Below are 25,212 nucleotides of genomic sequence, written 5' to 3' on the forward strand. Positions count from 1 at the left end.
TCGCATCACCTCTCTGGGTCTCAGTCTTCTGATATGCAAAGTGGAGATAATAATAGTATCTGCCACACGAAGTAATTGTGAGGATTAAATGAGATAATGCAATAAAGTGCGGATAACGGCGCCTGGCACTGAGTCAGCCTCCCTGCATGTAGCTGTGATTATCACTGCTCACCAGTGTCCTCCAGACCAGCATCACGGCCACTGCCAAGCCTTCCGCTCGGGCCTGGGGCACCTCCGGCTAAGGCCGGCTGTGCCGTGCAGGATGCACATCGGAAGACAGGTTTCTGATGTGACTGCTGATGTTTCGGAGCTGGTTTTCAGTCCCAGCCCTGCCCCTTCCTAACCTGCACCCCTGTGTGAAGGACTGAGTGACGAAGATGAACGGAGGCCTGCGGGTGCGGAGCGGGCGACCATGCTCGCTGCCGGCAGAGACCATCGGCCGTCTTGACGGTGGCACAGGACCCACCAGGGAGAAACTGAGGTGAGCCTGGGAGCAGGGCAGCACGAGCGGATGGGTGGCCAGGGTGCCTCCGGGAGGAGCGGAGTGCTGTGTCCTTGTGCCCAGCATGCCCACCTTCCAGTCCCTTGTAAGGGTCAGGGGCCCTTGCTGTGCACTGCCCCCTCCCTCCAAGCGGCACGCAGGTGGCAGGACTTGCTTTTGGGACCCTTCCGGGTAGAGCGGGTAGAGAGAGACCAGGAGATCCTCCACTGAGTCCGGAGCAGAACGCCCTCTGCCCTCGGCAGCCTGCGCCAGGCTCCCGGCTCCGCAGCGCGTATGGGACCAGGGCTCCCCATGTGCGCTGCGTGGGTACCTCCAGCCTGGGTGCCCCCAGCAGGCTCTCCAACAAGACGCACCCGTGCCCGCTCTCCGCCCTGAGCAGTGAGCTCCGCAGCCAGCCAGCTCCATGTAAGGCTTTTCTTCTCTAAGGCCACAGCCCCAGAGCTTCCCTCTCCCCACTCCCCGCCCCCCAAGGGCCCTCAGCACTTCCCCAGGGACACCCTGCAACCCCACCGCCCAACCCCCAGCTTGTCCGAAGTAGTGCCCTGCCTCCTTCCTCCCCACCCTACTCCCATCTGCTCTGTGCCCAGGGCCCAGGTGCCGGCACTCAGGCCTTGGGCTTGAGTCCTGGCTCTGGCTCTTAGGCATGGATCTTGGGCGATCCTTGAACATCTCTGAGCCTCAGTTTCCTCATCTTTGAAATGGGGATAACCACAGCCCTACATCACAGGATGCTTCATGGGGATATAAGCCGTATTGCATGTAAAGCATGAGGACGACGCCATCTCTTAATATAAATACAAGCCAGGATTGCCCTTTCCGTCCAGCGCAGCCATCAGGTAAGCCACGATGGGCACTTCCAAGTACATCCAAGAGCCATGGAGGAAGACGCAGTCTGATATCACGCGCTTTCCTCTCAGGGTGCGCTGCCGGCGGTACTGCCAGCTCTCTGCTCTCCACCTGGCCTCATAAAGCTGGGACGCAAGGCCACGCCAGGTCATGTCATATATCAGATTCATGAGCACAGTGGTGGCCGCATACGCCCTGTTCCTAAGGGTGCGACCTACGGCAAGCCTGTCCGTCATGGTGGTAACCAGCTCAAGTTTGCTGGAAGCCTTCAGCCTGCTGCCGAGCAGCCAGCTGGACGCCCCGGGAGGCCCTGGGAGTCCCGAATTCTAACTGGTTTGGTGAAGTTCAACATGCAGACTCTTTGAGGTCATCCTCAGGGATCCATTCCATAAAGCCATCAGACATCCCGACACCCAGGGGGCCACCAAGCCGTCCGCAAGCACAGGGAGGTGTGAGGGCTGACCTCTGCAGGCCGCGAGAGCCCTGCCCTGGGAAAGGCCCAAGGCCCAGGACGCTGTTGGTGGTTCGCTGTGCAGCGCAGAGAAGGTGCAATGCTCTCCAGTTACCACTAATGGATGCTTGTAAGTTTTTACCTAACAAACAATGTAGGACGGTCATGGCTGCTTTACAAAATGTGCATCCCACGGCCACGGTCGCTCATCGGGCTCACAGGCTCGCACGGCCTTGCCTCCCCCCTTGCCCACACCTCCCATGTGGCCAGCGCTTGCCAATGAAACCCCGTCCACATGCTGCTCTACGCCTCCCCTCAGCAGAACTCAGCCCCTCCTCCTGGCCCCTCTGCTTGACTGAGCTCCTCCACTGCCCTGCAGGGAGCACAGCTGGCTGCTGTCACGCCCGCTCGGAGAAGCCTTCCGTGGCATCGTCAGGGCGGTGTTCAATGCTGTTCATGGTCTGTTTCCCGCACCCCCAACTTTTCATCCCAGACTTCTCTCTGACAACATCCCTCCATGTGAGCTTGCTGTAGCCATTCTAGACGATTTCTTCTCTCCCAGAGTGAGGAGGAGTAAGAAAGCACATTCCTTAGGTCTCTGTACTTTTGTCACACTGCTTCCTTCGCTTACAACGTCCTGATGGAAATATTCCGTTCCTGGCGACTTAACTTGTCTTTCGAGGTCTGCCTCAAACGCCACCTCTCCCACGAAGCCTTTCCTGATTCCTGCCTTCTAAAGTCCTTCTCTTGCATTTCCCACATGTGATGCCCTGCTTCGGCTTAGCTCTCACCTAGCTCTGGATAGGAGGGACTGTGTCTGATGCTCCGTGTACCCTCACGGCACCGAGCAAGGCACTGGAGCTGCTGTTAGCCCATGGAGGGCCCAAGTCACATGCCAACATAGTGAACAGGCAGCCTGGAGCCCTGAAGAGCACACACCAGCTCAGAGTCTGGCCACTGGTCCCTGGTCTGCCTCTGCTGGGTTGGGATAAGGGGGTGGGAGGTGGGGGTTCGCTTTGGCCACAGTGTCTGTCCTCATGGGGCAGGTGCTGAGGAAAAGGCTCTGACAGGTACGTGTGTGATACGCACACCTGTGGAACCGTCACAAGCGTGGGTAATCCTCCCGGGGCCTGGGGAGTCTCTGCTGGCCTCTCTGAGGCTGGAAGCTGGACGGACAGGAGGAAATGAACACACAGCCAGTGCGGCCGTGTACTGCGAGTCCACCCAGACAGACAGCTGTGCCTTGTTGATCGGAGTTCCGGCAAAATTCAGAGTCACTCCCAACCCCACCAACAGCTGCTGCAAACATGGCCCCTTCCCCTCGCAGGGCACGGAGTGAGGCCGGGTGCTGCCTCCGAACGGATACAGGGCACAGACACGACCTGTAAGGAAAGCCCGCTGCCCAGTGGCCCCTGCTCCAGGCTGTGGCTGGAGACAGTGGAGTGCAGGGAGGGTGAGTCTTTCTTCATAAACCAGGATCCCAAGGCCCGCGGACCCTGAGCATCAGCAGCGATCTCAAACATCCCCTCCGAGGAGCCAGCCATCGCCCTGCTTGTAATTAACACTCCCTCCCCCACAGTCCACGGCCCTGCATTCATACCCTACAGCCCTCAGCGCAGCCTACCTTCTATTTCACAATGGGACTGTGGGCAAGTCTAATTCCTCTCCCCCTAATGGCTTTCATTTGTACCATACCCAGCAGTTGACCAGGAACTTTCGCAATAACCCTGTAAGACACGTATGCGTAAGAGATGAGCTCATGGAAACTCAGAGAGGTTAAGCGGCTTTTCCCATGTCGAAAGCCACACATGGAGAGCTGGGAGGCCAGCTCTGAGGGTAGGCATGCATCTCACCCATTTTGCATCTCCTGCAGGGCATTGCTGAGTGTAGAGGCATCCAGGATTTTTCGTCGAGTTGGAATGACTTAGCCTCTGACAGGGCAGAGAGGGAGGTGAGAGGAAGCCCACACCCCCTGAGCCTAAGCTATTTCCCTGTTGCACTGGGTGGCACAAACCGGTACCTCTTCCGAATCTCTCATGGCTGGATGCAACGGGGTGAGGGCTGGACTTCTCCTCACAGCCCATTTCACCAGAAGCCCCGTTCCACTCAACATGATTATCGTCATTATGACAACTAACAAACCGTTGTGAGCCAAGTGCGTGTCAGGTCCAATAAGGTGGGCACTGTCATAACCCCTCCCTTCACACCAGGTCAGGAGAGTCATTCATCCACACCCCATGACTAATAAGGAGTAGAATGGGGTTCCTGGGATTTGACCCAGGATTGCTGGGAGTCAGACTTGTAACTGCTGGGTTAGCCCTCCTCTCCTCGGGCAGGGCAGGCGGGTACCACTGCTACTGAAGCCGGGCAATCAGACCTCCCTGCAGACAGCCCAGCCCTGCCCAGGGCCCCCTGCCGGTAGGGGAGTCGGAGACATAAGAGCAGATCCCAAACAAGACAGGACTGTGGACAGTAGATACACAGCTTGTTTCCTTGAATCCTCACCTCTGGCCTTCCGGCGGGCACTAGCTCCTGCAGCTCGCAGTGGTGCTCAGAGAAGCTAGGGACCTTGCAGGGCTATCGGCCCTCAATGCCTGGCTGTTGCTCCCTCACCGTGGGGCCGAACAGCCCTTGGAGCACAGCTCTGAGGGAGCTCAGAGAAAGGGCCACCAGCTGTACCTGGGAGCCATGGGAGACGCTGCAGAGGTGGTGACGCTGAGCAGGGCAGAGGAGGGGAAAGGAGGCACCCCAGTGTCCGGAGGGCCTGGGAGGTGAAGTCCAGCCCGGCAGGGTTGGCCTCCCTGGGTCCTCAGAGGGCTGGCACTACTGCTGGCCGCCCAGAGGTGGCTGAAGGCCCCACACATGGGATCCAAGCTCCAAGCAATGACACACCTTTGTTGTTGTTGTTGGTGGTGGGGGGGGGGGCGGGGGGAGTGCCAATTGGGTATAGAGTCAGGCCCGGAGGCTGGCTCAACATGCTCTCATCCAAAGCATCCTCTACTCAACTTCAGAATTAAAAATGCTTTATGTTGAAATATTTTACACATTCAAAGATGTACCATGTATATATTTTTAATAATATAGTATATTATTCAACAATAAAAAAGAATAAAGCCTTGGTACATGCTACAGCATGGATGAACTTGAAAACATGACACTAAGCCCACAGAAATGAAAGATCCATGGTTGCCTGGGGCTGGGAGGGTTGGGGGAAACGGAGGATGACTACTAAAGGGCATGGATTTTTTTTGAATGGTGAAAATTCTCTGATTTTGATGATGGTCACACAACTCTGTGAATACACTAGAAATCATCAAATTGTATACTTAAAATGGATGAATTGAATATGAAATTATATCTCAATACAGTCGTTACAAAAAATATAATGGCCCTAGCTGGGTGGTTCAGTTGATTGGAGTGTCATCCCATACAGCAAAAGGTTGTAGGTTTAATCCCTGGTCAGAGTATGTACAGGAGGCAATTGATAGATGTCTCTCTCTCTCTCTCTCTCTCTCTCTCTCTCTCTCTCTCTCTCTCTCTCTCTCTCTCTCTCTGAAACCAATAAGACATATCCTCAGATGAGGATAAAAAAGATGAACTTGGCAACTTGGCATACCCATCATCCAGCTTAATAGCAATACAGCCAACCCCTCAGGGACCCCAATCTCTACCTCATCCCTGTTCCCCACTGAATCTGATGTTTATCACTCCCATGCATTTCTTCATATACTTATTGCTTTTGCATATATTTCCTGAACAATGTGTCATGTTGTTTTATGTGTTTCTAATGTTATATATATATTAATTGTATTGTAAAAATTGTCATTTGCCCTTTTCTCCCCATAGGATGAGATTCACCCATAGTATAGCTTGGTCTGAGGTCCAGTTCATCTGTGACGATGATGTACGGCATTTCATTGAGGGAAGTACCTCGATTTAATGTTCACATGTCTCTACTCTTCCACTGGCAGATATTTAGGTTTTCTTTCCTTTTCTCGGTAACACACAGAGCCGCGGTGAACACGCTTCTCCTCGTGCACGTGAGTGTGTGCCCAGGAGGGGCTTTGCTGGGGGCCATCCCACTCTTTCCCAGAGACGTCCACATCATTCTTTAAAGGCTCTTCTCCTTACACGTGAGAAAACAGAGGCCCCGAGAGAGGACAGTGCCCTGCTCAGAGCCCTCAGGGCCTGGGACCGGTTCCCAGTCTGGGGCTTCTGGCCCCAGCACTCTGCCTTTCCGGAACCCTCCGTTTCCTTATTTTTATTTCTCTACAAATCCCAATGACCACCCGGGCGGGCCTTATCAGCACCGATCTAGGAGAAACACATTATCAGCAGCGTCCAGGAGGCTGGGGATCTGGAAGTGCTTTCAGGAGGAAACGGGAAGAAATTATTAACTTGAGAGAATTCCCCAGGAGGCTGTGAGGTGGGGAGCGGAGGGCCTTGAGGAAGAGGCCCTGGAAGGGCGGGGGCGGGGTGGGGGGCGTCTGGGGGCAGCTGTGGTCTCTGCAGCCCTGCTCACACTGCCTCCTGACCCCTCCCCACAAGGGCTGGGTGTTTCCTTATGTCCAGGGTCCTCTGGGGAAGCAGGATGCCTGAACTAGGACCACAGAGGCCACAGGACATGCCTTCATTTGGAGGCCAGTGTCCGAGCTGACTGGCTATCTGATTTTCAGAGCACACCATCCCCACACCGGTCTGTCTGTGGTTCCCTCCCCTACAGCCTCTCTGCTCCAAATACCGTCACCAGCACACAGGCGTCACCAGGTCACACAGGCGTCACCAGGTACCACAGGCATCACCAAGCATTACAGGCATCACCAGGTACCACAGGTGTCACCAAGCATCACAGGCGTCACCAGGCACCACAGGCATCACTAGGTACCACAGGCATCACCAGGCATCACAGGCATCACCAAGCATCACAAGCATCACCAGGCATCACAGGCATCACCAAGCATCACAGGCATCACCAGGCATCACAGGCGTCACCAGGTACCACAGGCATCACCAAGCATCACAGGCGTCACCAGGCATCACAGGCGTCAACAAGCATCACAGGCGTCACCAGGCATCACAGGCATCACCAAGCATCACAGGCGTCACCGGGCATCACAGGCGTCACCAGGTACCACAGGCATCACTAGGCACCACAGGTGTCACTCTGCACGCAGAAGGGATCCTACCCGGCGGGTGAGGCCTGAAGGCGCAGCAGGCCGCATTAGGGATTTGAACTCTATCCTAAGTGTGATGGAAAGCGCTGACATGTTTTAACTAGGGTTATGCATTAATTTTTAAAAGGCCACCTGATGAAGAAGGGATTGTGGGAGGCCCGACAGGGGCTGCTGATGTGAATAAGGTGGGGGATGGTGGCAGCCTGACCAGGAGTGACGGTGGTGAAGATGGAGGGGATCGGCGCAGTGGGATCAGTGGGGCTGGGTGATTGATGGGACGTGAGGACAAAGGCGGCGTCCGGGCAGACGCCCAGGTTCCAGCCCAGTGCTGGGCCCATGTGGTGATGGTGCCATCCCCCAGGACAGGGAATGCTGGGAAAGGGTCAGGTGTGGGAGGCAGACGCTGGCTTCAGCGCGTGCGCTTGGAGGGTGGGCGGCCTGTGAGGCTGCCCGGTGTGGTTTGTAGGTGGAGAAGGTTCTTCCCGGCTGGAAATGCACAAAAGCTCCTCTCTGTAAGAGCCTCATTCTGAGCGTTTCTGTCAAGCGCCTGCAGAATTGAAATCAAATGGTTTATGATTGTGGCCAGGGAGAAACCTTTGCAGGTGTACACGTTTTGGTCTGTTTTCACTTCTCATTTGAAGACAAATTACTTGTCCCAGTAGGTGGTTTTGCCTGGATTATGCATTGAGCACACACGAGGCATTCTGTTAGCAGAGTAACCAGACTGCAGAACGACTGGAAAAGGCTGTGGGAGGAGAGGAGGGCGAAGAGCGGCAGGGATGCTGTAGTAGGCCTTGCGGGGGCGGGGGGGGGGGGGGGGAGGGGAAGGTGTGAAACAGAGAACACAGATATCAGAACAGCATGAGCGACTGTGACAGGTGACACATCCGTGTGTGGCCAGGGCAGGTGAGTAGGCCAATTTTACTGGGAGAAAAGGAGTACAACATAGTGGGAGACTGGCCACAGACTGGACTAGAGAGACAAACATGGGCTGATGATTGGGTGGGGGTGTATGAACACTAGGGAGTCATGGATGGCTCTTGAGCAGAGGAGTGGAATCGACAGGACCCAGCAGCTGATGGAGTGCAGTGGGTGAGGGAGAAGGAGGCACTGATGGGCTGGTGCCTGGGTGTCTGGGAGGTCAGATGGGCCATGAGACAGGACTGCAGAGTCAGGAGGAGGCGGTGGGGTGGGAGAGGGGGAATGAAGCTGACACAGCACGTGAAAGCCCATCCCTCTGGCTGAAGCAAAACAAGGGCGAGCCGGCATTGCATGGGAGGGTCTCTTCCAGGCTGGATGCACGTTAAGGAGCAGCCAGGAACGACTCAGAATTACCCCAACGATTATTTGCACGTAGAGTTTCTGAGGCACCTGAAAACAGTCTTTCTTTGGATTGAATGTTCTCCCTACAACAGCCATCAGCTCTGCAATCTTTTTCTTTATTAGTGGCACCAGGGACACTTTGTTCTGCAGTCTCCCTTTTCTGGGTTAGCTGAGTCTGAAATAAGGAGAACCACAAAGAAGGGGGGGGGGTGCCTGTGGCTCTGCTCCGCTGAGCCCAGGGGAGGCGGGAGGGGCCCAGCTGGGGACAGAAGCTCTGGCCACGGGCCCTGCCCATGTAAAGGCAATGAGGCTGCTGGGGGCAAAAACGGGTGCCAGGGCAAACAGGGCAAGGCTAGACAAAGGCAGGGCTTCAGGACGTGCGGACACCAGCTCTCACCACCTACGGAAAATAACCGAGCCCCGAGAGGCAGTTCCCGCGCGAACGTAAATGGAAACACATGAGAAAATAGAGCCCTGTTCACGGAATCGCAGACGTTTTTGTTGCTGCAAGGGGCTTTCGCCTCTCCAAGCCACTGTCCACATCACTGCTAGTTCTGGCTCTGGAATACAAATTGGACCGGGTCCTATCCCTATTCCCCGAACCTTCTCTGGTGCAACATCACCTCCTGCGGGGTGACGAAGCCAGGGCACAGGCATCGCGGTCCACCGCTAGGCATTCGCAGCGCAAATCATTCAGTGGTTGCGCCTCAGAATCCAACTCAGCACAGCCCTCCGGGCAGCCATTACCAACCAAGCACGCTCAGGGCGAAAGCCTTTGCCTCCCTTTGAACGGAGGGCGCTGAGCCGGAACTCCTCGGCCCGGCCCTCGGCTGCCTTTCCCACCCTGCTTTCCCATCACTGCTCTGTGCCCTTCACTGCTCGCCCGCCCCAGGTAGACCTACCCTTTCTCACTCCCAGAGCCTTGTCTGCGCTGGTGCCGCACCGGGAGGGCCCCTATGCAGGCTGTGAGCTGTCCCTAGGTCTCTGTCCTCCCACTTCCCAGAGGAACTAAGTTGCACCTGGACATGGGGCCCCCCAGCAAAAAACACCTCCTGGCTCCCTGGGATCTGGGGGGACCATGCGACTAAGTGCTGGCGGTGGGAGATGAGCAGAAGTGATGCGTGACAGGTTGTTTTCCTTCGAGTTTTGCTCTCAGGGTTTGGGCATGAATTCTCCTGCCCTCCCCACCCCCCTTCCATGCTGGCCAGGGGGACGGTGAGAATGAAGCAGTGACAGGAGCCCAGAGACGGAAGCCACCTGGCGACAATGGCAGGGCCACCCCCCCTTCCCTGGACCACTGTCTTCCAGCCTGCAAGGAAGGGACCTCCCTCCTCCCTGGTTGGAGTCCTGTATTTGGGGTCTAAAGTTGTGGTGGCAGCTGTGTCTATGCCCCCACCTGCTTCCCTGTTCCTTATCTCCAGCCTCCAGTGCCACCTTCTCAGAGACATTTTCCCAGAGGGCCAAGCGCCTCTGGAATCCCTGGCACTTCATCTGCACCTCTCATTAGCATACCCCTCATTAGCATATCCCTCATTAGCATACCCCTCATTAGCATGCCCTAAATCATGGCCATGGCCTCTCCCACCAGCCTGGCAAAGGCACTCCGCACAGGCCTGACCAGGTCACCCCTCCCCCACTATGGTCGTCCAACCTCTTGGCCTGGTGGTCAGTGCCTGACACTGACCTAGTCCTCCCCTTAGCATGAAGCCCAGACAGTGGAGGAACCCGCTCCCGCAGCTCGGCTGGTCCTGGCTCCCTCCCTGTGTACCATGTAGCATCCCTCACACTGCCGGCCCCTCCCAGCCCCTGCGTGGCGGCCCTGAAGTGGCCGCTTCCTTGCTGCCTGGAGCCTCATTGTCCTGCTCCTCCTCTGTTACTGAGAACAGGGAGAGAGAATGTGAGCGTTTCCCTGATCTTTGTGTTCCTTTCAAGTGGTCTAGGAAGTCCCACGGTCTGTGTATCTGTTCCCAACGCCCTTCTGTCCCGCCAGGCCATATGCTTTGCAAACGGCCCACACCTATTCCTCTGAACTTCTGGCAGCGATGACCCTCCTAACGAGGCCCGACCTTTGGCATCCCGTCCCGGCCTCCAGGCCTCCAGGCCTCCAGGCCCATCATCCCCTGGAGCAGTGCATGCAGCCAGAAGCAGGATACAGCCAGATTTCAGCCAGTACGGGCTATTTTGGGACAGGGAGGATCCTGGGAGGATGCTGGCAAGGTCAGAGTAGGAAGGGAAGGAGGTGGGTTTTCTGCCCACGATTATGTGTCCCAAGCCCTTTGGATGCCACCCAGGGCCCAAGGCTGCCACAAGGAAGAACACACCCACCACAGACTCCCACCTCAGCCCAGCGGGTCTCAGAGGCAAACCGGGGCAGGCATGGGCTTGGGGCTCCCGGCTCCAATCTCAGTGGCCGCAGTGGGCAGGAAGAGTGTGTGTTTATTTGCTGTGTCCCAACAGCTGTGATTTCAGCCTCAGGCAAGACTCAGAGCAGTCTCCAAGTGGGCGAGGCATCGGAACCCAACCGGAGGGGAGATGGAGAATACCAGAAAGAATCCAGTCACCCAGGGATGGGTCTTGATCGGTTATGGAACATTCCTTGAGCATCTACTAGGCATGGGGCACAATATGAGATGCTGGCAAGACAAAAGGAATGATGCTTTGACTCTGACTTACAGTTGCCTACGTCCCTCTGTAAGTATCAGGCGCTCTAAAGTGGTTACACGCTGACCCCGACTAAGGAAATACTCGGAGGGGCAGGCTTTAGGTGCACGAGTGAGAGTGGTGTTTTACCCGGAGTTTGGGGATTTGCAAACATTTCAGGATGCCAGAACTCCACTCTGCCGGCTTGGAGAAGTGCTCGGTACTGCGCCCAGCACACAATGGGTGCTCAGTTAGGGGCAGTGGCAACGGCTATTTCTCATAGCAGGTCGGCAGCCGCATGCCCGTAGGCTTCAGTGGGTGAGAAGCCCCGGGCTGGGCAGAGGGGGCAGGTCCAGGGACGCGGCAGGACCTGCCCATCCTAGCAGATGCATTTACTCTGGGGCTCTATTGTCTGAGCGCCTGTGCAGCCCTTCCGGAACTTCGCTCCTTCCTCTTTTGCCTCAATTTGGGGTCTTGTCTTAAATGCCTGGGTGTTAACTGCCTGGCTCTGGTCTGTACTTCAGGCCAAACTGCCTCTGGGGAATTCTCTAACACCCTGGACACCCCTTCCGGAACCCCCTGCTCTCTCTCCTCCCATCTCCTGGCCACCTCATTCCCTGCTGGTGGCCCCTCCCACAGAGGACCTGCATCAAGCCCTCCCACCCCCCTGCCCCCCTCCACTGTGTCCCTTCACCCCTCCTCCCCACCACCTCTGAGCTGCCCCTGCTGCCTCCTGGCTTTCTCCTCCCCACCCAAGAGCCCTGGGTCCCACACAAACTCTCTTCTTCCAAATCCTTCCTCCCTCCTACCACATCGTCCCCAGCTCCCAGCCTCCCGGGACCACCAGAGCCAGACTCTCCCAAGCACAAAATGGATGTCTGTTGGTTGGGCACCCACCCTGACATGGGCAGGGCATGGGAAGCCCAATGAGGCAGGGAGGAGAGAAGGGTAGGCCTCTGTCTTGCCACAGATGTGCAGCCCACCTTGCCCCCAGCATCAGGATGTGGTGCTTCAGAGGGATTTCTGAGCATCTTAAAAGTGCCAGAGGGATTGAAGGGGACAATAATTGTGCTTAGTAGGAGTCAGGAAAGGTGCTAAATACTTCCCACCATTATCTCTCTGAATGGACACCATATACCTGCAAGATGGGTTTTATCCCCGTTTTCCACAGGAGCCAACCAAAGCAGAGAGAGGGTAAACCATGCTCTGAAAGCCACACAGCCGATAAACGTAGAGCTGAAATGCAAACCCGCGTCTTCATGGCTCCAAATCTCCTGCCCCTCCCCAACATCCTATACTCTGAGCAAAAAAGACCAACTGCAATTGACCAGAGTTACAGAGACGACAGACACGAAGATTTGAAACGTGGGCTGCCCTCGAAACCCTGATGCTACCCACAGCCGCTCTGCCTGGCCTGTCGCCCCAGCCTTACCTTCATCTCATCTCATTAATCTTGGCATCCGTCTCCCCAAAGCTTTCCCAGGTCCCAGGGCTCAATCTCCTGGGCCCTGAGGGAGGGAGGGAGCTTCCCAGGGCTTCTGGACACCCTTTTAATTAACCCAGATGACCCTCTTCTGACGGGGGCCAGCTGAATCGCATCACGATGCCACCATCTCCTGTGGCAGCCCCCCTGCTCTGTGACTCCCACCTCGGCCCACTCATGCTCCAGCAAATGCTTCCCCTTCACTTCCCATGTGCTCAATACATGCTGGCCTCTCTCCCCTGGCTTGGCGACCAGGGGTGAGGGCCACTGGGGCTCCTCGGCCCCTCTGTCCATGGAGGGCCTGCCGGAGAGCTCAGGTAGTGTCCTGCCAATGCCACCTGCCCACGGTGGCATCGAGGGGCCACCCTCTGAGCTGGCTGAGGTCCAGAGTGGAGTGGTGGGTTGGGGGCTGCGCAGGTCCTCTGCCCTCCATCAAACCTGTCTTCACCAGCTTGCAAATCACTGAGCCAATCTGGAAGGCCCCTGTGATGACTTATTTTCTCCCCCAACCCCTTTTTTGGAACTTTCTTCCTCATCCCCCCAAAAGTACAGCCCATTCCAGTTACCATGGGAACAATGAAACTTGCTCGTCTGTCATTCTCATGGCTTAATAATAAGGGTCAGCAACCTAGAGAGGTCCAGATGAACTAACTTATCGTTATGATTAACTGTTTGCAATGAAACGGAACCCAACACACAGCATGGCGCTCAGCACAGAGCAGGGACTCGGTACATGGCTGCGACCAGATGAACAGGCGCGGCGAGGAGCGGGTCGCTCTATGCAGAGGAACACGCACTAGCAGAGGTGCCCTCAGAGGTGACCTGCCCACACAGGGTTAGTAAATGCAGGAGCAGAATCTGAATCCAGATTGGCCTGGTTAACTCAGTTGCGCCCCATCACCTTGACCTTGAGCAGTGTGCACGGGTGCGTTTGTGCAGGTCATCTCCATACCACACAGCACGAAGCGCCCTAAGCCCGCGCGCGAGGGCAGGGAAGTCTTACAATCGGGGCACTTCACTCATTCCAGCAACAAACACTTTTGTATGCCTGCTATGTGTCAGTAGTTGGAGGCGTAATAGTGACCATGATGAGCCTGGTCCCTGCCTGCTTGGGCTTCTCTTCCCTTCAATGCTGCATAGCCCTTCAGAGTTTGCAAAATGTAGTCGTGCCCGTTATCTTGTCTAATTTCACAACTTGGTGCATATAGCAAAGGGCCATAGAAGCGTTCATGAATGAATGAATGAATGAATGAATGAATGATGGATAGGGGATGGGTGGGCCGATCAATGAGTAGAGGAAAGGCAATACCACAGATATTGCCATTCCATCTTTCAAATGGAAAGTGATGCCCGGAGCAGGGTGTGGCCAGAGCACAACCACCGAGGGGGCCTCTGGTGTGTGTCCCTGTCCTAGTCGCCGTTCGCAGGCTCCTTACCTGGAGGGCAGTGACACCCTGGAGACGTCTTGGGGGCTTCTCGGCGCCTCCGGGAGTGGAGCTTCCATTTCTGCACAGGAAGACAGAGGAGAGGAGTCACTGGGAGTCCCGATGGCCAAGCCCTGGGAGTCGTCTGTGGGCTGGCGCGGTGGGGGTGTGGGAGAGGGGCCCCTGGGGGCTGGCAGGAGGGCTGTTCCTGGATCAAAGACCGGCCACCGGACGTCTGGGTAATAAGAAGCAGACGGAAAGGTCCCGTCTAGCTAATTTCAGTGTCTGCTGTCTTTGGAGTGCTCTTAAAGAAATTAGCCCCGATCACAGGACCCTGTAAACCAGCTGTGGCCTTCCTGCACCGCTCCCTCATGGGCACCAGGGCCTGCTTCTCTCGGCTCTCTGCTGCTTGGCTCCTGGCTAGTCTGGGCTCCTGTTGGATCCGGGGCAGGGACAGGGACTTGTTCTTCTTGTGTCCCTCTCAAGCTAGGCCCAGGCAGGAGTGGTGGGTTGGAGGCTGGGCAGGTCCTCTGCCCTCCATCAAACCTCTCCCTCGCCAGCTTGCAAGTCACTGAGCTAACCTAGAAGGCCCCAAAGAGGTGGCGACAAGTAGAGTGGGGCACCTCCTGCCCACAAGGAGCTGCCATTCCCCTGGTTGTAAACTGACACACACACACACACACACACACACACACACACACACACACGCACACGCCCAGGAGCACGGGTGCCTGGGGTGCTCACGCTGTCAGCGTGGTGCGCTGAGCGCCTCAGCCCTCACAACCACCCTGGGCGGGGGCCGCACGCACAGAGGTTGACAGGCATGCCTCCGGGCCAGACTGCCTGGGTCCAGGCACAGCCCTTGGGCCGTGAGCTGCTAACAGTCCCTACCTCACCGGGTTACTGAGAGGATAGAAAAGGCCGACGTATAGAAAGAAAAGCCCTCAATCCATGTCAGCTATTGTTGCACTCATGTTACAGGCGAGGAGCCCGAAGCACAGACGGCAGACTGTCACCTGGCCAAGGTCAGGGGAGGAGCAAGGCTGGGATTTGAACCCACACTCTCCGAAGCTAGTGCAGCAGTTAGAAGCTGGTAGCCCCGGAGCCAAATTGGCCCTTAGATGTATTTTAATTGGTTCCCACAGATATTTTTTTCATTGAATTTGTTGCCAGTATTTTGAAGAGGTTGATTTTACATGCACATCTGCATTTCTAATTTCTCTGGAAAAGCTGGAAGACCTGGCCGCATGGGGCCTGCACGATGACTGGTTCTGATTGACAGCGTCCAGTAGTCCCTGACATGTGGACCAGTTAGGGTGCCAGCTGGCCCCCAACAGCAGCTCTCCAGCACTTATCTACTGTGTAGTCTGCCACTCGGGGTGGGCCATGAGGGACGTAAAGAAAGGTCGAGTGGGAGGTGTAGTGGGATGAGGCGTCACCTCTGGTTGGTGGTGGAGAAGGAAGGTCGGGAAAGCTTCATGGTAATTCACAGCAAACTCATGTCTGCTCAGCCCCGATCTATATTGGGGTATAAAGCTGGGTGCTTTATACCGAGAATCACATCTATTTTTCACAATCTAACAAATTTAACAGTGAACTCATTTTTCCCTTAAGGAAATGGAGGCTCAGAGAGGCTGAGTGACTTGTTGAAGGTCACACAGCTAGTACGTGATGGATCTGGGACAAGAACTCAGGCTTTTTGGTGCAAAGTCCACGCCATCCTGCTGGAGAAAGGTGCGCACCGATGCCCCTGGGAGAGGGCGCACAGCGACAGGCAGGGTGAGGACGCTGAGGGAGGAAGGGATCAGGGGGGAGAAAGACAGGAAGGGGAGGGAGGGAGGAAGTCTCAAAGGGGAGCCCCTCACTCAGAAAGGGAGACTGGTGCACAAATGTTGTGGGTGGATGGTGAGGCTCGGCCACAGGTGGGCACAGCGTGGCCACTGAGCAAACAAGTGCCTCCCAGGACAAAGTCTGGTGAAAAGCCCCGCGATGCCCAGCCCTGAGTTCAGCTCACCAACGCCACGTCCCATTGGGACCGCACCTATCGACTTCCCTTCCCACCAATGACCTTGGGCTCTTGGAGACTTATTGGTGGCGGTTCCTGGCGCACAGTAGGTGTGTGACAGAAGTCTGCTAAGTGACAAGGCCATTCGGTGACTGACAAGCCAAAGCCAGCTGAGTGTGCAGCGTTCTGGCTGCAGGTTGCAACCACTAGGGCTGTTACTCACTCAACAGCAGCAAGAGGCCAAGCGCGGGCTGGGCCCTGGAGATGGAGCCGGACAGAAGGCTGGAGGCTGAGGGTCCTCTCTGGAGGCTGTCACAGTCATCATGCGACCGAGAGACACCGGGGTCTGCGGTGTGGCGTGGCAGGATGGAGAGAAGGGGAAGGATGTGCAGGGGGAAGAATGCACAGGGCACAGATGGACCTGGTGGGGAGAGGGTAGGACCAGGCTCTGCCATGGCCGCCTAGATGCCCCCATGGGGACAGGACAGGGGCAAAAGCCGGCTTGTGGGAAGATGACAAGCTGAGCTGGAGGGCTGCCCTGTGGAGGAGTCCAGGTGGGCAGGGCTGTGTAGTTCTGGAGCTCCGGAGAGAGGCCTGGAATAGAAAGGTGGATCGGGAGCCAGGGACACTATCAAGAGGGAAGGAGACAGCCCAACTGGTGTGGCTCAGTGGTTGAGCGTCGACCTATGAACTAGGAGGTCACGGTTCCATTCCCAGTCAGGGCACTTGCCCGGGTTGTGGGCTCGATCCCCAGTGTAGAGTGTGCAGGAGGCAGCCAGTCAATGATTCTCTCTCATCATTGATGTTTCTCTTTCTCCCTCTCCCTTCCTCTCTGAAATCAATAAAAATATCTAAGAAAAAAGGACACATCTGACAAAGATGGGAAACTGGCTGCAGTCAGGGTGTGGGTGGGTTTTCTTGGCCTGCGCAGTGTTTATTTTTGAAAAGTATTAAATCCCAACATCGCCACACCCCTTCCAGAGCCTGGGCTTCAAATCCGCCCACTGACCCTCCCTGCAGCTCACTCCTTCCCGCGCCTCAACCCCGGGCTCCCTCCCGCCTGCGGGCACCTCTTCACTGTCCTTCACCCACCACATTTCATGTCCCTCCTCGCTCAGTGTCAGTGATTACAATCCCTCTCCTGCCTACAGCCCGGCTGCCAGCACACCCTTCCCTTTAGCACGTTCTCCTGGCTAAGCCACAAACCTCGTGGACTGGATATTTCCACACACCCCACGCTGGTACCCACGCAGCAGAAGGGAGCCAAGAGAGTGCACGACCCTGGTGACTGGCTTCACTTTAATTGGGATCATTATCTCAGAGCAAAGCCCAGCGAGCCTGTTGTGATGCGCTAGTTCCTCATCTTCCTGTCCTAGTCGTTCTCACACCTTCTCTCCCCAACCCAACACGCTGTCACCTGGAGAAAACAGAAGCCGCCGGAAGAGGCCTCCCAGAGGTCCCACCACCACGCACACCCGCCCATCTGCACCTGTGCGGGCACACCCCCTTCTCTCCTCTTGCCCCTTCGCCTGTGCTCCCAGATAAGGCCAACCCCTACCAGCTCAGCAGGTCCTCCCCCTCCTCCTGCTCCAGGGCATCTCAGCAGCAAGTCTCCCTCCCACAGCCCATCTGTTGCCTCCCTGGGGCTGGATCCCTTATACCACTCGTCAGCAAACGTTTCCTGCAGGGGGCCAGCTAGTGACTCTGTCAGGCCCTGTGAGCCACGCAGTCTCCGTCACAACCACTCAGCTCTCTGTGTCAGCGAGAAGCAGCTAAGGACAGCTCGAAAGCAATGCAAGCAAGGCTGTGCTCCCATAAACATGCATTCACGAAAACAGGCTTCAGTGGGATTAAGCGATCCTTCGCGAAGGACTCCTGATGTACATCACTGTGCAAGCACGCTGTTGATCCTCCCATCATAAAAAAGAGAAAAGATAAGAAAAGTCCTCCCTTGGCCAAGCTTTTTTTTTTTTTTTTCCTAGAAAAACGCCCTGATGGACAGTGTAGCCGCATGCTCCCTCCTGGACAGCTCCTATCAGCTCTGACCTTCCCTGCCCCCAAGAGGTCCTCCTTGTGGCCACCGGTGACCTCTGCGTAGCTAAGCCCAGTGGGCAGCCCCCACCTCATCTCAGCATCTGCTCACTCCTCCTTCCCCTTGACAACTTTCTTCCCTGGGCTCCTAGGACGCCGCTCTGCTCCTGTCAGTGTCCTGGGCTGGCTCCTTCTTACCTACTTGACTCGCGATGCTGGAGAGCCGCAGGGCCCAGTCTCACCACTTTCCCTCTGCCCTGATCCTTGGGGCTGTCGCTAGTCTTACGGCTTCAGCACCGATGTACGTGGCCATGCCCTGGTCCTGGCACCTCTGACCCAGACCTTCCTCCAGATGCACTGATCCAGCTGCCCACCTGACATCGCCACGGGCAGGCATCCCCAAATCAGCCCAGCAAATCTGAGCTTCTCATAGGCTATCCCTTCTTCCCAGGTAATGGCCCCGCAGCCTGCCAAGTGTTCAAAACCTTGACATCATCAGTGATGCCTCTTGGTCTCTCACTCCACACCCATTCAGTCAGCAACTCCTGTTCTCTACCTTCCAGACAAGTCCAGGATCTGACCCCGTCTCACCACTCCCACCCTCTCTGGTCCAAGCTTCATCAGCGTTGGTGTGATGGCTGCCACAACCTCCTGGTGAATCCCCTGCCTCTGCCCTTGCCCCACAGACCACTCAGCCTGGCAGCCAGCGTGACCTCACAGGCCCCCTTGAAGTGCCTGCACATGCCCGGCCTCCTCCTCCTACCTCCAGGCCTTGGCACTTGCTGCTCTCTCTGCCAGGGATGTTCTCTTTCTAGCTAACCACCTGGCTCACTCTCCATAAGGCCTTCCTCACCCCCAGTGCCCTCCTGCAATAGACTTACTATCCCTCCTCCCTGTTTTATTTTCTCCTTAGGATTTTCTTGTTGTTGATGCCTAATTTTCTTGCTTAATGTCTCCCTCCACAACCAGAAAGTAAGTACCCCCAGGACATGGGTATTTTGGTCTGCTTTAAATCACTGCCATAGCCTCAAGGGCTAGAACATGGCCTGGCGTAATGTAAATGCTCAGTACATGTTGGTTGCTTACAAAACAGGAGACTCGCGTAAAGGCCCAGATTGCTGATCCCTCGTACAATAGGAGGACCTGGCAACGCTGGGCCACTGAGTGATGGCGGCCCCTTTCAGGGGGGCGTGTGCTCTCCAGGCCACCACCGTCCCCTCGCCCTGGCCAGCTTCACCTACTTGGGCACCTGAGTTGAGACCCCTAGAGAGAAACCCCCAGGCTGAGGCTCAGGGGCAGGTGGAAAGCTTTCCGAGGCCCTGGGGTGGACCCCCAGCCGTTCTGGACAGAGAAGCCTTCCTGCTTTGCCCCTACGAGCAGCCAGGGCCTCCCGGAATGCCCCGCGCGGCCACAGCTGAAACATCACCCGCCTGGTCATTGCAGCTATTAAAATGCCTGTATCAGTATCAAAGGGAAAATGCCAAGCGGCTACTCACTCCCCCCAAAGAATGCAGCTCCAGCCTGGCCTTGGGTTTAGGGCCACTCCCTCCCCAGGCTCAGCTTTGGGCTCTTAAAGGGCTCGGGTTCAACCTCGGCCTCTGTGACACAGGGCGGGTCCAGGTGTGGGGGTTGGGACCCCAAAGGCAGAGGCCAGGTGAGGTCTGCACTCCATAACCATGACCTTGAGCCTGGCACTTCCCACATGAGGGATCTGTAAAATGGGGATGTGAAATTATTAAATGAGCTAATGTTAATAACTAGAGGCCCGATGCACAAAATTCGTGCAAGAGTAGGCCTTCGCAGCCACAGTGGCTGCCTGGATCCCTCCCTCGCAGCCGCAGCGGCTTCCTCGATCCTGTGGCTGCAGCCCCGGCTTCATCTGGAAGGACATCAGGTCTAATTAGCATTTTACACTTTTATTATTATAGATAACAGCTACACATACTGAGTGAGCAGTGTATACCAGGCACTGTGCTAAGTGCTTTAGGTGGAAATATCATTTAATATTTAATTTTTAATATTAGTGGCAGTTTTGAACAATTGGCAGTGTATGACACCTGTAGAACCCACTGGCCCCTGGAGGCTGCGACGGGTCTCTGTTTAGGGTTAGCAAAAACCTCTGATGGGGGCAGTGTGGGCATGGCCTGAGCTACATCCGGGAGTGCAGGACCTCGGGTCCAGCCCCAGCTCTCCCACTAACTGTGTATGAAGCGAGAGAGATCACCTCTCTGGACCTCAGTTTCCTCATCCATAAACTGGGGATAATATTAGTTCTCCACTGGCCTGCCCAGGGCAGTTGGAGGGATAAGTGAAATGAGGTCAGAAAAGAGAAAGAGGTTCTAGGTGTGAAGAAGGGTGAGCACCTGCTGTGCCAGGTGCTGTTCTTACTGGCCAGGTGAAGGCCACTTCTCTCTGGAGCTGGTGCCAGGCCTGCCTCCGCCCAGCCCAGGTGCCCCATGAGCTGGTAGGGCCTCAGGCACCACTGCGAGCAGGTGGACATATGGTAGTTTCCTGCCCTGCCCTCCCCGCTGGGGAAACGCAGGTGCCGCTGCCTGCAGAAGGGAAGGTGGGTGGGGCCTACCTACAGGCCTGCCTTTGGAGCCTGAGGACGAGGAGTTGAAAGGAGGAGTTGCCCAGTGAAATGACCACACTGGGCAAAGCTCTGGCCAAGTGTCTGGTGACAGTGCCTGGCATGGAGTGGGCGCCTGGTCCATCTGCCAGAGCCCTTCCAACACCCTGCGCCAGCACTGTTCCTGGGCCAGCACCTCCTTGGAGACTGAGCCGGCCTTGGAGGGCAGGGCCTGGTCTGTGTCCCTGATCCACACTCGAACCAAATTACTTACTTTGAGGTCTGCCCTCTAGGGCCAGGAGGACACGCGCTTTGGGCTGGGCTTCAGCAGGATTCGGATAGAAGGAGACGAGGGGGTGGGGGGGGGGGCGGTCCCGTGAGGACCAAAGGCACAGAGGCAGGGCCCGGGCCGTGCAGGGCTGGCTCTGTGGGCCTCATCCCAGGGACCACAGGAGACGCGGCCCACAGACTGGGTTTGTTAAGGCAGCAGGCCCCTGCGCGGCTGCGTGCCCCGGGGCGCTGGCAGCTCAGCAGGGTGAAATCAAAGCGGAGGAAATCTAGACACTCAACCCACACCCACCAGAACTGGACTTGCCTGGTCTGCTTGCGGGGGTGGGGGACTGTGTGCTGGGGCCCCGGAGGGCGTGTCATGGGGTGGGTGCCTTAGAAACCGTTTTCTCCCTCCCTGCACTGCTCTCTTTGTACAATGGACTTGGCGCCTGATCACAGGCTCCCAGGGCCGAAAAACAGGGGCCCGAGGGTCCTCCGGATGCCATTGCCTCTGCCTCCTGCCTCCCCAGAACCACAGACAGATGTGGCCCCAGGCTCTGCAGATCCGAAAGTCGGGGAAAGGAGGTGCTGCCCCTGCGTGAGGTTTCCAGCCTTCATAGGAGGAAGTCCTTCCTTCCAGCTAACCTACAGCCCTGCTGCTTCCCCGGGGAGTCAGGACCTGGACTTAGAACTAGGTGGATGTGGCTGGGAGCCGGGTTAGCATGGGGCCCAGGACTTCAAGAGTTTCAGGGAGTCTGGGGTCATCGCTGGGCCACGGGCAGGATGAAGCAGGGGTCCCCTACAACGGTGTGGGGAGGGGCTGGGGTGAGAGTGCTGGGATGAAAGTCAATGCCTCTCCTTTCCTTCCCTCCCTGCCACAGATGGGCGCTGAGCATCTGTCTGGGCCAGGGCCGGGCGAAGTGCTGGGAACACACAGCCTGGGCTGGTTCAGGCCGCCTGAGCAGAGCAGACATTCAGGCTGCCCGCATGGAGCTTACTCTCTAGGGAGGGCGCGTAAGAGTCTACAAACCGCGCACATCAACAGGAGGCAACCACTGTCATCAGAGCTATGGCTGGATGAGGTGCCGAGGGCCTGCCCCGTGGCATGGACTAGGCTGGCCCATCCGGGGACCCGACAGCTGGGCTGGGGTAAAGGATGAGCAGCAACGAACCAGGTGAGGGGCCCAGGTACAGGGGAATGGCTAAGACCAAACCCAGCAACGTGCTCTTATGCACCAGGCAGGGGCCTGGCATATATTCACTCACCCAGCACTCACAACCACCCAGGCATGACGGAGGAAACTGAGACAGACTGAGGTGAACAAACGTGCGTGATGGCACCCAGCCAAGAAGGGCAGAGGCAGGATTTAAGCCAGGAAGCCGAGCTCAGAGCCCAAGTCCCTCCACTGCGTCTGCCTGTGACCCAGGGTGGCTGGAGGCGGGGAGGCTTGGCTCTTTTCAGGGGATCGAAATATTACAATAATCACAATCCTATTCCTGGAATGCCAGGTACTGCTCAAAGCCCTTGTTTTTACTTGTTTTATCCTGAAAACAACACCCATAAGAAGGAGGTCCTCTCCTCATCGCCCCCTTTTTACAGAGGTCCCACCCAAAGTACTGAGAGGTTAATCACCTTGCCCACTGTCACCAGCCAGGGATTAGCAGAGCTGGATTTGAACCCGCCACCTGGCTCCGGAGTCCGTGCTCCGAGACTCAGAAAGTGAGGGGAGGGGAGTCATGAGGCTGGAGAGGGTGGTAAGGGCCAGGGCTCCTGGCCACTAAGAGCAACAGGAAGTCATTGAGGAGCTGTAATCAGAGAAGTGTGGTGATGAGAGTTCTTAAAAGATCGCCCTGGCTGCCTTGTGGGTGGTGGAAAGGGCAGGACAGAGTGAATGGGTGCAGATAAGTTAGGAGGCTCCTGCCACGGCCCAGGAGTGCCCAGGGCCGCTCAGGTGGGGCTGGGCAGGAGTGATGAAGAGAAGGGGACAGATCTGTGGGGGGCTGAGAAGGTGCGATCAGCAGGCCTAGAGGGGGTGCAGCTGGAGGCCAGTGCAGTCACCGATGATGGGGTGCTGGGAAGGTCTGGATTTCTTGTTCAGTTTAGACACGGTGAGTCTGAGGTGCTTTCGAGACATCCTGGGGGGTTGGGATGGGAGGTGTAAAGATAGGTCTGGCGCTCTGATGAGAGGAAGAATGCACATGGCATTACAGCCAGAGCTGTCCAACCACGGGACAGCCACCTGCACAAGGTAGTGAGCTCCCCATCCCTGTGAGGGTGTAAGCCTGAGAACCAGACATGTTGTGGGACATTCCTAGTCCAGGGCAGAGCTCCCTTCCTTCCAACACTCTGCTTCTATGGAGTGGGGAGAGGCTGGAGGTGGCAGGACCGCCCTCTAACCGCCCATGTCACCAGTCTCCCCCTTCACCCAGGAAACCTCAATTGCCACACAGGGAAGTGGACTAAAGCTGTTCCTGGCAAAGCCCCAACGAATGCCCCTCTAACCAGCCCCCTTTCTGCATCCTTGTCCCCCTTCAGGTCCTGCCCTACTGGCCACCTTGTCAGAGCATGTCAGACGCAGAAAACCTCCAGTGATGGCATCTACAGAGTAACAGGCGACTGCAGGTGCAAAGCGCCTTGGATGGCAGGATCCCAGCCTGGGGCAGCGCGGCCGCCCTATGGCATCTTACAGAGCAGGCAGAGGGAGCTTGCTGGCCGGAGGGAGGAGTGGACGGGAGAGCCTGCTGCGGTGGGAAACGCCCGCCCGAGCAAAGGAAAGGCCAAGACAGGACCATGGGCGTCAAGGAGACCAGTGAGCTGGGGCAGAGGGGTGCGGGTGGGGGCAGGCGAGGAGAGGAAAGCACGCTGAAGAGGCGGCAGAGCCCAGCCCATGCGGACTAGAGCCATGGCAGGCTTTCTGGGAAACACACAGTAGCCTCCCGGGAGGGAGACAGGGCCCCAGTGTCCCCCTGACGGCCGTGCCCAGCCCCCCAGGCAGACAGTTCCGCCCCTTTGTGCTGGGCTTGCCCTTGCCCTTTGAAGGTCGGAGGAACCCCTGCTGCTGGCAGCCCCACCCGCCCTTTGGTCACCGCGAGTTTTCCTCAGGGAGGCCACCACCCAGGGCGTGTGGCCTGCGGCTGGGGTCTTGCTGGCAGCCCAGGTGACACCCAGGAGAGCCAGGGAACCAGCCTCCCAGCCTCCCAGCCACCCCCAGCCTCCCAGCCACTCCCAGCCCCAGCCTCAGTTTCCCTTGGAGGAGCCTGCTGACTTCCTTTACTTACGGAGGACTCAACAAGCGGCTTCTGGGAGGGCAGAATGGCACCGGATGTTCCAGCCTGGGGCTCACAGAAGTGCTCTCTCTCTCTCTCTCTCTCTCTCTCTAAGGGGCTGCCAGACATGGACACCCTAAGGCCACACCCTCCCCACAGGGATTCCTATCAAGGCTTTGGGAAGCGGGTCCGCATGGTGGGTCAGCCAGCCTGTCCCCGGCTCCGAGCAGGCCTTTGCGGGTGTGCAAGCATGACGAGAAGGAGGGAAGAATAACTTTCAAAAGTGTAGTTACTTTAGAAGTTTTAGCTTTATCTTGTTTCTAAAGGGGCGTTCAGTCAGCTGCCTAGACAGACAGACAGACAGACGTGTTTATACAGTAAGGCCACAGGAAGGGAGAGGGAGAAAGAAGGCCAGGGCAGGGGGCTAAGCAGAACTGGGAGCGGGGCTTTGCAAACACGGCTGCCGGGGGCTGCGCTCTGCCAGGCGGTGGGTCCAGGTCTGGCGCTAAGCTTCCGAGAGGACAGCCCAGCGTCCAAGAGACAAGGAGCCGTGCACCCTGCCCGGGAAGCTGAGCACCCGGAGACCAGGCTGATACCACAGACGGCACCCCAGTGTCGTTCCTACACCAAGATGGCACCCTGGGCCCGATGCCACGTCAGTTCAGTAAATGCCTCGGCGCTGGGAGCCAAAGTGAACCGAACCAGTGCCCAGCCCCTGGCCTACGTGACTAGCCTTAGCTGTATGGCACCTTATACTAGTGGCTCAGAAGGCCAGCTCTGGGGTCAGACTGCCTGGGTTCAAGGCTTGGCTCTGCTCTTTACTAGCTGTGTGACCTTGAGGAAGTTACTTAACTTCTCTGGGCCTCCACTTTCTCTTCTGCAAGAAGGGAAAAATAGAACCACTTCATAGGATTGTTGTGAGAATTAAGTGAATTCATAGAGGTAAAGCTCCTTAAACAGTGCTCAGTAAGTATTAGCTATTACTGAAAGTTGTGGACACGGCAGAGCCCCCTCGGATCTCCTCTGATGATGAGGGTGGTGGTATTAGTCGAATGATTCCATTTAACCCTGCAATAAGCCTGAGAGGAGATGTCGTCATCCGTTTTTACAGATCAAGACACCGAGCTCAGGTCACACCACCAGTTCGTGGAAGCGGTACACGGGACATCGAGTGCTATGGTTTTGCTCACCTCAATGTTCTGCTCCCACCAAAACATGCCAGGCAGC

General features: G+C 56.8%; 1 protein-coding gene across 1 annotated transcript in view; it reads right to left on the reverse strand.

The window, feature by feature from the left end:
- Positions 1–1,287: 1,287 nt before the first annotated feature.
- The window catches only part of LOC307112528 (collagen alpha-1(XIII) chain-like), a gene marked incomplete at its 3' end in the record, with an annotated part of 30,475 nt that continues 6,550 nt past the window's right edge, over positions 1,288–25,212 (reverse strand). The window contains exons 2-4 of the mRNA XM_079793258.1: positions 13,856–13,925; positions 3,495–3,526; positions 1,288–1,473 (exon numbers count right to left, since the gene is read on the reverse strand). Coding sequence (XP_079649384.1) covers positions 1,288–1,473; positions 3,495–3,526; positions 13,856–13,925 — 288 coding nt within the window. The remainder of the gene's footprint in view (positions 1,474–3,494; positions 3,527–13,855; positions 13,926–25,212) is intronic.

This window comes from Cnephaeus nilssonii, assembly GCF_951640355.1.
Source record: "Cnephaeus nilssonii genome assembly, chromosome: 16".
NCBI lineage: Eukaryota > Metazoa > Chordata > Mammalia > Chiroptera > Vespertilionidae > Cnephaeus > Cnephaeus nilssonii.